The 13,465-nt window shown below is 25.4% G+C and overlaps 2 protein-coding genes across 3 annotated transcripts; one reads left to right on the forward strand and one right to left on the reverse strand.

Annotated features, from left to right (window-relative positions):
• Positions 1-881: 881 nt before the first annotated feature.
• Positions 882-2,690, reverse strand: LOC129612806 (40S ribosomal protein S4). The gene is made up of 3 exons (XM_055526583.1): positions 2,309-2,690; positions 2,076-2,247; positions 882-1,183 (listed from the first exon to the last, which is right to left on the reverse strand). The coding sequence occupies exons 1-3, from the start codon at positions 2,612-2,614 to the stop codon at positions 915-917; spliced, it is 747 nt and encodes a 248-aa protein (XP_055382558.1). The 5' UTR covers positions 2,615-2,690; the 3' UTR covers positions 882-914.
• An 832-nt stretch (positions 2,691-3,522) lies between these two features.
• Positions 3,523-8,503, forward strand: LOC129612843 (serine/arginine repetitive matrix protein 1). Of its 2 annotated transcripts, none has more exons than XM_055526627.1 (4): positions 3,523-3,869; positions 4,576-5,939; positions 6,029-6,451; positions 6,527-8,503. In XM_055526627.1, the coding sequence occupies exons 1-4, from the start codon at positions 3,858-3,860 to the stop codon at positions 8,400-8,402; spliced, it is 3,675 nt and encodes a 1,224-aa protein (XP_055382602.1). In that variant the 5' UTR covers positions 3,523-3,857; the 3' UTR covers positions 8,403-8,503. The 2 variants fall into 2 exon arrangements, with proteins under 2 accessions (XP_055382602.1, XP_055382603.1); XM_055526628.1 differs by having other exon boundaries at positions 6,029-6,448.
• Positions 8,504-13,465: the final 4,962 nt, after the last annotated feature.

Consider the following 13,465-nt stretch of genomic DNA (forward strand, 5'->3'; position numbering starts at 1 on the left):
GTTGAAACCACCATTGTATATCTTCATTAAATATCAAAACAAATCAATTTTAAATTTAAAATTAATTTTTTAATTATAATAACATGAATTCCAGAAAAATTTATCTTAGCTATGCAGTATAAATATTAAATACATTATATGAATTTCAAAAGAGTAACTAGGTATGTTTAGATGTAGATCCTTTATTATTTAAACAGATTGCAAAATCGTAGAATTTAAGAAATGTATGTAAATATGTACATAACAATGCAAATATGTATTTATATAAATTTGATTTAAATTTATAAAAAAATCTCTAAGTAAATTTTTCCAATTAAAACATTCGTACCTTATTCAATTTTCATTCCTTATAAATATTGAACTTTTTTTTTATAATTCATCAGTTAATCAAAATCATTTTTAAGAACAACTTGTTTTTGGGAAAATTTTACAAATGCGTCTAACATTTGTAAGTACAATTTAGATAATAAATAACATACATACATAACAAAGTAAGTGATTAAATTAATTTTTCTTTACTAGTTCTTAACTTTTGGGTTATTGCTCTTAGCTATAACTCCTACACATAATAAAATAATGAATAACAGACCTAAAGGAGATCGCATCCAAGATCACATTAGGACAGGATTACTCGCCGGACTTTGAATTCATTCTACTTTAACTAGAAAGTCTTATGTACATCAAAATCTGTATATGTATTGTTTTTTTTTTTTTTAAAAAACGAAATATAAAAATTAAACTTGAATCTTAAAAATGTGTCATTTGTACAGTAAATGAAAAAATAACGACATTGTTTGATTACAGTTTACAAACCATTAAGCTCTACTTATATAAATAAATTGCAGAAAAATTAGAATTAAAAACTTAAAAAAAAAACACAATTCTATTAAATTTTCCTTGTTTTGTTTATTCGCTTAATATCTTTGATTAGCAGAATGTTTTAACATAACTCGTTTGTCACGTTCTTCAGCAATACTCAATTTTATACCTTTTCCTCTAGGTAATGAGATGTAAGGTTTATTACCCTTACCAATAATAAATACATTTGATAATCTTGTTGCAAATACATGACCTTGAGTGTCCTTAATGTGAACAATATCAAATGAACCTGGATGTCTTTCACGGTTGACAACAGTACCAACACGACCTAAATTTCTACCGCCAGTGATCATGCAAAGATTTCCTAAAATAATAATAAAATTTTATTGATTTTAAGAGCGCACATCTTATTTGTTGAAATTTTCATTATTTTTTTAAATTAAAAGTAAATAAAATTTTATACTAATAACGTACAATATACATAAATTATGTTTTTGTTAATTGAACGTTAATGTTACTGCTAATTCAATGTAAAAGAATAAGCAATGACCGTCGACAATCAAGCTTTAATTTTGGCTCAGTTTGAACCACATAACTAAATACCGTTGTTGTGATCTTCGATAAGCCTATTTCTGTTTGTGGATAAGCAAAACTTTAAGGAGAAATTGTCACTAATTTTTTTTTAAATAAAAACTAAATAAATATGTATACTAATATAACATAAATATGTAGGTATTTGTTAATTGAACGTAAATGTTACTGCTAATTCAAAGTAAAAGAATAAGCAATGACCGTCGACAATTAAGTTTTAATCTTGGCTTAGTTTGAACCACATAACTAAATACCGTTGTTGTGATCTTCGATAAGCCATTTACATTTTCTTTATAACCAAAGCTTCAAGTAGTATGAAATATTATTCCAAAAACGATTTAACAAATTTAAATCAAATATGTATTTGTAAAGATATCTTGACCGATTCTGAACACATTTCAGTTAGCACCTTGCAATTTAACTGCATATAAATGTTTTTAATTCAGTAACCAGCTGATGAAATACAATAAACAATTACTTTTGAGTTTCTGAAACTTATTTAACCCATAACTTTTAAATAAATTTCAAATTTTTCAAATTTGAATCCTGCATATTTCATTAATAAATTATACCGACAATTAACAAATTTATGTGAATCTCGTTCCGATTTTTTTTGTCTAGTCTCTTACATGTAATCAATTTTTTTTTTACTCTAATCAACTAACCTGAATCAAATTTAATGAAGTCAACTATTTTGTTGCTAACTAAGTCCAATTGGATCGTGTCGTTGGCCTTAATTAATGGATCAGGATAACGAATTGTGCGCCCGTCGTGTGTAATAATAAACGGAATTCCTTTTTGTCCAAGTTGTACTTTACGTACTTTGCACAATTTGTACTACAAATAATACAACATATTTTAGGTATTGTTTACTATAATTTATTAACATGTTACTTACTTTAGCTTCTTCATTTGAAATCAAATGGGTGGTGAAACGACCCTTAACGTCATAAATTAAACGGAAATTTTCACCAGTTTTTGCAATTGCAATTACATCCATAAAACCGGCAGGGTAAGTTGGGTCTGTACGAACTTTTCCATCAACTCTAATCAATCGCTGCATTACTATTTTTGTAACTTCCGCACCGGTTAAAGCATACTTTAAACGATTTCTCAAGAAGATCATCAATGGTAATGATTCTCTTAATTTATGTGGACCAGTTGATGGTCGTGGCGCGAAAACACCACCCAATTTATCCAACATCCATGCTTTTGGTGCGTGTAGACGCTTCAAATGTTTTTTTGGACCTCTTGCCTAAAATTAAATTAAACCCTTTTTTATATCAGGAAATTTCCACACACTTTATTTCAACATGTTTACAAATATCGTTGATTAAAAATAATTTTATAACTTCAATAATATGTTTAATGAAACGTGATGAAAATTATAAAAATACTTTTATTCAAGAAAAATCACATTTTAATTGTGATGATTGAAAATTTATTGATCTCTAACTATCCAACTACGTACTTACCATTTTGAGATAAAAAAAGAAAGGAAAACAACCGGAAATTAAATATATTAAAATGACATTTATTGACATTTGTGGATACATCGACGCATTTCCATTTTAAAAACAGGCTGCCATTTTTTTGCAAAAAATTTTTACGTTGGATTTCCAAAATGCTTTGCAAACTTCAATCATTAATCAAACGGTTACATAAGCAAGTTAATTCTAAGTTTCTATACAAACTAAAATTTTACTTAATATGAGCTCAAATGGCAAGGAAACTAGGATAACTTGCTTTGAAATTAGATATCCTTGCTAGTTAAAAATGAAAAATTTTAAGATTTAATTTATGATAAAGTCTTATGCCTCTTTACATATGCGACGAAATTGTAAGATAGAGCTTAGATTTTATGTCAAAATTTAATGATTTTCTATAAAAATTATAGTCGAAATAATTTTATTTTCACTTTTGAAAAATTTGACAGTAAATATATTGAGAATAAAGTAATTTTTATTAAAAAAATTTGTAAATATATTTAAATATGGAATTTGTTTTAAATTTTTCCGCTAGATAGATTACAAAGCGTCTGAAATTAGAAGAATAAAAAGTCTAACTGTTTTAAAAGCGTCAAACATATGTCAAATTATCAGTGGACGCGCCGCCATTACGTTCAATTGGAGCTGAAAAAGTATTTTAGAAAACTCATTTAAAGAATTTTACAAAAGAATTGAATTGATTTAAAAACGTATATTTTAAAAAAAATATGTAAAACAAATTGAATTTTATGCTTTTAATAAGATTTTGAGCTTTAGCTCAACGAATTAGTATAATATTTCATAAGCACCATTCTTTTAATAATCGGGGTGGACATTTTCGTTTGCTGGAAATATTCTTCGTAATTTAGAAAGTATATATCCGTTTGTTATTTCTTTTTCATTTAATAGTATTTCAGTGATTAAAAATCATTTAAGCAAATAAGAAAAAAAAAACTTGTAATGATGTTCACGGTAAGTTAAAAAAAAAATTTTATGTCCAAGCCGGTCCCGGCGTGTTCAGTTTATTACAAGTTAAATTGTGATCAGGAAAAATTTTATTTTACCTATGATGTTTCAATAAATTGAAAATCTCATACTCATAATTTTTTCAATAATATAAATAAAATATATGCATATGAAAGAAAATATTGGGAAAAATAAGATGAATATTTAAAACGCAGGTGGATTTAACAATATGTATTGAAATTGTCAGGGTAATTCGAACACCTACATACATACATACATACATAGATATGTTATAAATTTTCACGACATGCTTTATTTATTAATACTAAACAAAATGTTAGTCAAACAATTCGTTGTGAAAAATAACATTTCACTAATACGTGTCAAAGGATTTTAAAATCTAAAGAAATATTTTAGCAATATATATAGAAAAAATTAATAACTTTTTCACAAATGACAATAATTTTATTTTAAATTTTATTGTCACAGTTTGAATAATCAATTTGCACTAACTGGCGAAAACTCTTTTCTCTAAACCTACATGATAGTGTCGCGTTTCAATCCACTTGCACCAAAATAAAAACACAATTTAACTGTATACTTTAAGTACACCGGTATTAATTACACGAATATATATTTTAGATATTCGTAGATATAATTGAGCTTTTTTCTTTTTTTTTTTTACTTTTTTTTTTCCTCACATGAACTTTAGGGTACAACACAAGCACAGGATACTCGATTTAGCGATAAGGAAAAAAAATTAATGAAGCAAATGAAATTCGGTGACAGCTTGAATAAAAGAGTTGATATGTCCAAAGTCAAACTGGACGTGTTACGACCGTGGATTAGTAAGAAAATCACAGATTTTTTACATATTGAAGATGATGTTGTAGTAGAATTTGTTTATAACCAACTTGAAGAAGAAAAATTTCCTTGTCCTAAAAAAATGCAAATTAATATGACTGGATTTTTGAATGGACGTAATGCAAGAGAATTTATGAACGAGCTATGGGCTTTATTATTAGCAGCTCAAGAATCAGAAACTGGAATACCACCAGAGTTCATCAATCAAAAAAAAGAGGAACTATTGCGAAAAGATGAAGATAGAGACAGAGACAGAAGCAGAGATCGTGAAAGGGATCGTGACCGAGATAGGAGCAGAGATCGTGATCGGGATAGAAGTAGGGATAGAGTACGTAGTAGAGATAGAGAAAGAGATAGAAGTAGGGATCGCAGTAGGGACAGGGATCGTCTAAGAGAAAGGGATAAAGATAAAGAGAGAGCACGATCGCAAGACCGTATTAAAGATAAAGAAACTAATGATAAGCGTCATAGTGAATTGAATGATTCGTTTAATAACGAAACTTTTCCCAATGTTCAAGAGAAGTCTGAAGAAAATAAAGAAACTTTAGGTGATTCAAAAGATGAAAATAATTTAGGAGTGGAAGTGAAGACTAGATCCAAATCCAGAGAAAAAGAAAACACAAATACTTTGACATTAAGGTTGAATGAGTCAGATAATGGGAAAGATAAGGAAAGTCGAACGAAGTCACCAAATAGACATAAAGAAACTAAGAAATCACCAGCACGGCGTTCATCGCCAAGAAAACGCTCATCAAGAGATAGAAAGCGTTCTAGGTCAAGATCTCCCAGACGCGATAGGCGAAAGCGTAGTAGATCTAAACGTAGTCGAACTAGATCAAGAGATCGAAAAACTTCTAACAGGCGATCCCCAAGACGAAAAGAAAGGTCAAGATCAAGAAATCGCAACGAAAGGCGAAGGTCTAGGTCAAAATCTCAAGATTATAATTCTAAACAAAAATATGATGCTAGTCCAGAAAGGAAAAAATCGCCCACTCTAGTTCCTGATCTTAATGGTGGTCCAAATGGAACCATTTCTGACACGTCTATAGCCATAGCGGCTGCAGCAGCTATAGAGCCCAAAAAGCTATCTAAAGTTCAAGAAAAATTATTAAATCTTGCTGGAGGGAGCAAGGAAAGAAGATCTAGGAGCTCAAGCAGTCGCAGCAGGTCTAGGTCTCCAAATAAAAAGGGCAGGAGTCGTTCTAGATCTAGGTAAAAAAAGTTTTGTACAAATAATTTTTATTTAAATAGTAAAATAATATATGCAATTTTTAAAATACATTTAACATATTTCTTGATAGGAAAAGATCAAGGCGAACCAGGTCATCAAGCTCTTCTTTGTCCAGATCACGATCTAAATCTGCAGATAAAAAGAAACCTTTGTCAAACAATAAAAGATCACGATCAAGAACATCAAGGAGTAGTAGATCAAGATCACGACACAGTAATAAGGATTTTGAAATTCAAAAGAAAACTGATAGTGTTCAAAATAAACGCCACTACAGAACGAATAAGGACACTTCAGATAGTGATTCTCCAGAACGTGTAGAATCTCGGCGACCAGAAAATAAAAGAAATCAAGGAGGACGTTTTTCGTCTAGAGAAAGGAGTCCTAAAAGAAGTGGAAGAAGAAACAGATCAAGAACTCCAAGACAAAGATCGAGATCTCCAAGAGCTAGATCAAGGTCTAGATCGCCAAGAAGAAGGTCAAGATCACCTAGGTGGTAATTTACATTCAATTAGTTTAAATTTATAGTTTCCTTTGCCATAACTTTTTTTTAATGATGAAATTATTTTAGGGTGAACCGACGACGGTCTCCGGCTCGCGGTGGACAATCGCGAAATATGCAAAGTGGAAATTTCCGAGGAAATCGTGGTACGTTTTTCAATCGCAGACGTAGTCCAAGTCCAAGAGAATGGAGGAGATTTTCACCACAAAGAAGACGTTCTTCTCCATTTGATCGTCGATCTCCTCCAAGAAGGAGGGGATCTTCACCATTTGACAGACGTGTGTCTCCAATAAGAGATAGACGTTCCCCAAACAGAAAAATTTCTCCAGCGCGAAGGCAAGAATCTCCTCCACCGCGTAAACTATCAAGGGAAAGACGTATGTCCTCTAGAGAAAGACGTTCTTCACCTTCTTCCTCACGAAGACAAAGCTCGCCAACTAGAAATACTAATCAAAGAACGTCCGATCGATGGGATCAAAAACCTCAACAAGCAAGACCAGCTAGAGGTATGCGTGACGATAGTGAAAATTGGGATAGTTCTTCTGAAAGTAAAAGAAGTCCACGAGAAAGAGATAGACGAAATAGCTCAGTTGAATTTGTAAATAAAGGAAGAAGCTCAAGTCGAAAACGAAGTCCTGTCAGAAAACCTAGTTTAACAAAGAAAGCAAGTCCTTTGCAAAAGTCTTCAACAGAGCGTTCCAAAACTACAACTGGAAAAATTGATGTGTCCACTAATAGGAACCGTAAAAAGTCAGTAAGTAAAGAAAAGCAAACCGAGAGGCAGCGAAGTTATTCAAGTTCATCTGAGTCTGAAGAGTCGTCCGAGGACGATGACGAATCTTCTGGATCATCAAGTCTTTCTAGAACTCCATCACCATTCTTAAAACCTCACGAACGTGAGCAATTAGAAAGAGAAAAGAAATTATTAGCCGCAAAACTAGCTCAGCAAAATAAAGAAAAAACAGCAATTAATTCACAGCCACAGAACGCATCTAATTCTAATTCACATTCAACATCCGCCACAGCGCTTCAACATACAACCGCAAATGCTAGTACCAGTAAGAAGAAACAAGAATCAAGTAGCTCTTCTGACGATTCATCTGATTCTGAATCTGAAAGTGATAATGATGAAAAATCAAAAAAACGGAGTAAAATTGATAAAAATTCATCAAGAAATAAATCGCAAACAAAATCGATAACAAACGAGGAGGACGGAAAAATTGACAAAGATAAAGGACATATAAAAGAAAAATCAAAACGAGAAGAATTAGAGGAAAAGAGACGTGCAGCTGTTGCTGAATTTAAAAGAAAATTGTCAACGGAAAATCGTGAAGCAGCAAATGCAGTGTCTGAATTGAAAAAAACCAAGTCTAATGACAAAGCTGCTATATCAACAAGCTCAGAAAAAACTATAGAAAAAAAACAAAATCAATCAAGTGCTCCTGCTGTACCTGCACGTTCTCGTTCTATCGAAAAACTTACAGAGAAAAAGAAATTGGAAAATAAATCAGAACAACTTAAAGATGAAATTATTCCTGCAAAAGTTAAAACAAATGCTACAAAAGATAATCGTAAACGAGTAAAGAAAACTTCTGATAGTAGCGATTCGGATGCTCCAAAGAAAAAACGTAAAAAGGAGAAAAAATCTCGAAAAGTTTCTGACAGCGATAGCTCTTCTGATTCTGAAATTGAAAAGAAGAAAAAACATAAAAAACACAAAAAACATGGAAAAAAACATAAAAAACATAAGAAACATAAAAAGAAGAATAAGAGAGCCAATAATAATAGCTCTGATAGTTCTGATAGTGATGATAACGTTAATGATGACGAAAAATCCATACCAACTAAACGTAGTACATCTACTTTACCTAATGATGATTTAGAAAAACAATTACGTGAAAGAGCACTTAAATCAATGAAACGACAAGCTAGCGTATCCGATTGAATATAAAAGAAAATTTATATTTTAGTAACACAACAAATAAACATATTATTACTATTATAATATTTTTATTTTTCAAATTAAAAAAAAAAACAAAAATTAAAAGATGAAAATAAATGAATAAATAAGAATTAATCTTTTAACTAAGATTTAAGAAGTTATATGTTGTTAAAAAATGTATTAAAAATTAGTAAAGTAGAAAAAAAAAGAATCAAAAAATGTAAATTGCAAATTTCAAGCTTAAAAAAAGAAAAAAAAATTACAAGGTATAACAAATTAAACGAAAATAAAAAAAATATTTTTCAAATTTATTATAAAAATATTTAAAAATTTGATTGTATTAAACCAGATTTAAAAGTATACATTTTCGTCTTTTCCAGAAAAAAGAAACAAAATAAATTTTTAAAAACACTATTATAAATTGCCATCATAAAATTTATTTAAAAAAAAAAAGAAATTGCAAGAAAAAAAGCAAATAACAACATATTACTTATTTATCATTTCTTGAAAAAAAAAATTTATAATTATTAAAAAGAAAAAAAAATATATATATATAGGTATATAATATATTATAATATAAATTACATGTATATATATATATATATGATTATATACATATTAATATATTATTGTATTCATTTAAAATATTATAAAGAATAAAAGAAAAATTCAATTTTTATTACAATAAGAACTTTAGAACATAGTAATATATAATTAGATTTTCAATGAATGCAGAGTTTTGAACATAAAAAAAAAAATCATTAAAAAATTAAAAAAAAAAGCAAAAAATTTTTGTAAATTAACAATTAATTTGTTTTAATAATGTAAAATTTGAGTTTAAGTTCTATTTTTTTTTTTCCACATTCTACCTAGCCCTCCCTTACACCTTTCCTGATTCACTAGATTTTAATAATATAATAAAAACAATAAATAAAAAAAAATCTGGAATAGCGTGTTTTTTTTTTTTTTTTTTGATTTTGATATAGGAGATGAGTACTGTTTTTGTTTCCAAATTCGATAACTTTTAGAAAAATTTTTTTTTTAAATAATCAATAAGCTATCCAAGATTTTATTAATACATTTTATAATATGAAAAGAAAAATAATTTATCAAAATATTTGAAAGCATGCATTTTTCAAATAAAGTATGAATATTGTGGAAATTTTATGGATATATAATATTGAAAAATTTGCTTTTTTTGTATTTTATTTGAATACAATTTTGTATGAATACACAAAATATGTAATATTTTATTAATATTTATTTCTTATATAATACTATTTAAAAAATTTCATATTAAATTATTTATAAAATCATTTCATTCGAAAAAGATTTAAATTTCTATAAAATTACAATATGAGCGCCCTATTACACCAACCATTTTCTACTTTATTTTTAATTAAACTAAAAATTTGCAAAGTTTTTGTTGCCTCAAAAAGTAAGAGTAGTTGGTGGAATATGGCTCTTGAATAACTTTTATGTACATAACTTTTACAATTACTTAATAATTGCGAATTTTAATATTCTTAACTTTTCGAAAGCAACCTTATAATAAATATAATTGTAAAGTAAATTATTCTTTTTACAGTAAATATTTTATCTACTTAAAGGCATATTTGAATTCTTTTTTTATGTATGTTTACAATAAAAAAAAAAAAGAATATTTTTTCAAGTCAATGCACTAAATTGTTGCTTTTTTGATTTTTAATAAAAAAAAATGTTTGAAAAGTTTTTAATAAATATATCTTGTAAATAAGAATACATACTTGAAATAATTTTAAATTAACAAACATTTTAAAAAACCAGTTTTTATTAAAAACATGAAAATTTAAATTTTGAATTTTAAATTTTTTAGTTGGTGTTTCATTATTTTCCTCATTATTGCAATTAAATTTTAATTTTTTTTTTCAAATGATTTTAAAATTTAAAATCAAATTTCATACAATTTTCTTTTGAGCAGAAAAATTTACAAATTTATGTAATACTAATTTTATTTTAAAGAATGTTTTTTTAATTTTTGAATGTCTTGAAATTTTTCATTTCAGTTTAAAATAAAACAATTAAATATTGAAATATTGTTATGTATGCTTGTTTTTTATTGCATATTACAAGAAAGCAAGTTTTTATTTAATATTTTATAACCGAAATTAAATATTAAAAACATTTATCTTTTGAAATTATTTTATTTTTGAAAACAAATATTTTGAAAATAATAAATTAATTGTAACTTTTAACAAAACTCTGTCTTAATAAATAAAAAATTTTTTTTTTTAATTAGTACTCATCAATTTTTCTTTCGCATTTTGTAATAAAAATTATTAAAAAAAATAAATTCAAAATATTAAAATTTGAATGAAAAATAGAAAAAAAAAACATTTGAACATTTCTTATTAATAGTATGAAAATGTATTAGGAAAAGAAATTATACAGTAAAGATGAAAGAGAAAAATAATAAAATAAAAAAAAAATAATAATATAAAATCTAAAATAAATTAAATTTGCAAATTTTAGAAATTTAATAAAATAAGAAATTTTTCCAGCATAAACAACAACAACAACAAAAAAAAGAAATGAAGATTTTAAATAATAAACATAAAAGAAAAAATAAAAAATTAATAAAAAAAAAAATTTAATTATGTTTTAATTAATAATTTATTATAATTTAAATATGTACATACATTTTTTTTTTAATATACATACATATATATTAAACTTTTTTTTACCTTTTCAGTCGAACGAAAATTTTCAGGATAAACAAAAAAGTGTTTGACAAAGTTTTCCTTTTTTTATCAATAAAAGTACTTAAAAAATAAGAGATTGGGGGTACAAAATGCCATTGCTAGCTTGAAGGTGAGAAATAGAACTATAATAGAAGTAATCCAAAAAAAAACTGTGCCTGAATATATGCAGAAAAATGGTTATATTTTTAGAGTAATAAGTTTCTTGTTTCATGATAAAAATTGCTTGTTTTATTTTAGACAAAGACGTTATAGAGTATCAATCGATCTATTCGTAATATTCAAAAAAGTCAAGTCCTTAATATCAAAATGGTTGAAATGTTAGTTGGAAATGGATATTTGAATTTTCGAAAAGCGTCAATATATTTTGATGAAAATCTAACTAATTCAACTAGCTTTTGCAATAATGTCAGAGGAAAGGAATACTATTTATTTATAACTGCATAATTTCGTCAGCTCGACATGAGATTTTATTAACATGTTACATTTATTCGAAGATTTTCTTGCAGCTAAGATTTAAAATTTTTGAATCTTAGCTGCAAAATTTTGAAGCGAATTTTTGCATAAAATTCGATTCAAAATCCTGAAATTGTTATACTTAAACCTAAAAGTTTTAAAATTTTCAAAATTTTTTATCATAAGTATGGCTTTTCCACATGTAAGATTGTTGGATTCAGTAGAATCATGATTGATTATTTTCTCTTTAATACTTTTGATAATTTATTACTATTGTCAAAAGAACACGAAACAAGTAGAACAAAAATTATATATCAATTTGATGTTTTTTTTTTTAAATTAAAGGTGATTATAATTATAATTAATAAACAATCTAGATACTGATGAATTGTAATTTAAAATTCAGTTTATTATGTTTAACGTGTCTTCATACTAGGATCTAATTTATGAATTAACCAGTCAATATTAATTAAGCAGCATGATAATTTTAATTTCAAACAAATTTAATATATTTTTAAATTGATTTACTACAAATTATCACCAATATTTCACATAAAACATTTTGAACTAAATGAAAAAAAATGATAAAATGATAAAAATAAAAAAAAACCAATAAAATTTTTACAGGGTCCATATTTATTTTTTTATTAAATTTTTATAAGAATTTATTTTTATTAACCTTAAATTTTAAACATAATAATATAATTATATTGAAACATTATATTATCTATAATACAATATAAATAATAAATAAAAAAAAAAAAAAAAAACAAATTAAAAAGAAAAAAAAAAAATTCATTAAATTACTTAAACATTTTAAAATTACTTAAATTTATTAATATTATATATTTTTTTTTATTACTTTAAATTTAACCTTTTATTCATATTTTATAATTATTAAAATTTTGTATATTATTAAATTGATTTAATTTTAATATTAATAGAGTATTTCTTTAATTATTTATTATAATAAAAATATGTATACTTTTTCTATTTATGATTTAATATGCCTTTTTTAATTAAAAACAAAATTGATATAAATAAAACAATATCAAAAATATAAATAGTTTTAAATATTGCATTTATTTAATTACATGAAATTTAAATAAAACATATAATTGCAAATTAATTTCAATAAAATTTATTATTAAAAATTTATATAATATTGAAATTATAATTTATATTTGAACATTTTTATAGAACTGATTATAAATTATATTGCAAAATTAAATATAATTTTGGGGCTTCATTAATTTACAGTACATTAATAAATAGAATATATGAAATTTCATGAAATATTTATTGGTTAAGAGTAAAAAAAATGCTAAATAAGATTTTAAATTTAATATGAAAAAATCATTAAAAATTATAATAATGAATTATTAATAATTATAAAAATGAAATAAATTGTGCGTGTATTAATTTTTTTACCATAAATTTAAAAATAAAAGATTATATTATTTTTTTGTTTGCCATTAGAATTAAAAAAAAAAATAATTTTTTTAATATTGTTTGATATTGTTTTATAAACTTAATTTACTAATATAAAATGTAAAATGTACTAAAAATTACTAGAAAATAAAAAAAAAAACAAAATTTATTTAATATAAATTTAAATTATTTTACATTTAATTTTTTTTAATTAGAGATATTTGTTGTATAATAATTTTTATGTAATTTTTACATTTTCAATTTCAAAAAAAAAAACTTTTTAATGCATAATTTTGCAATTAAAACTTTTTCATTTTTATTTATTGGACATGCACTGGAATCAAAATATTAATGATCATTAAAATTTATATTTATTTAATATTTATTTTAAATATTGTGACATTCATTTTTAATTTTCTTCTTTTTTCTATTTATTTAAAA

This window comes from Condylostylus longicornis, unplaced genomic scaffold (genome assembly GCF_029603195.1).
Source record: "Condylostylus longicornis isolate FDR11 unplaced genomic scaffold, ASM2960319v2 ptg000077l, whole genome shotgun sequence".
Taxonomy (NCBI): Eukaryota; Metazoa; Arthropoda; class Insecta; order Diptera; family Dolichopodidae; genus Condylostylus; species Condylostylus longicornis.

Bases quoted from the DNA above. Each gene is read 5' to 3' on its own strand.
- LOC129612806 (XM_055526583.1), bottom strand. From the start codon at position 2,614: ATGTTGGATAAATTGGGTGGTGTTTTCGCGCCACGACCATCAACTGGT. The intron at 2,248-2,308 runs GTAAGTAACATG...TATTATTTGTAG, and splicing joins TTTCAAATGAAGAAGCTAAA to TACAAATTGTGCAAAGTACG. The intron at 1,184-2,075 runs GTTAGTTGATTA...TTATTATTTTAG, and splicing joins CTTCATTAAATTTGATTCAG to GAAATCTTTGCATGATCACT.
- LOC129612843 (XM_055526627.1), top strand. The intron at 5,940-6,028 runs GTAAAAAAAGTT...ATTTCTTGATAG, and splicing joins AGGAGTCGTTCTAGATCTAG to GAAAAGATCAAGGCGAACCA. The intron at 6,452-6,526 runs GTAATTTACATT...AAATTATTTTAG, and splicing joins AGGTCAAGATCACCTAGGTG to GGTGAACCGACGACGGTCTC.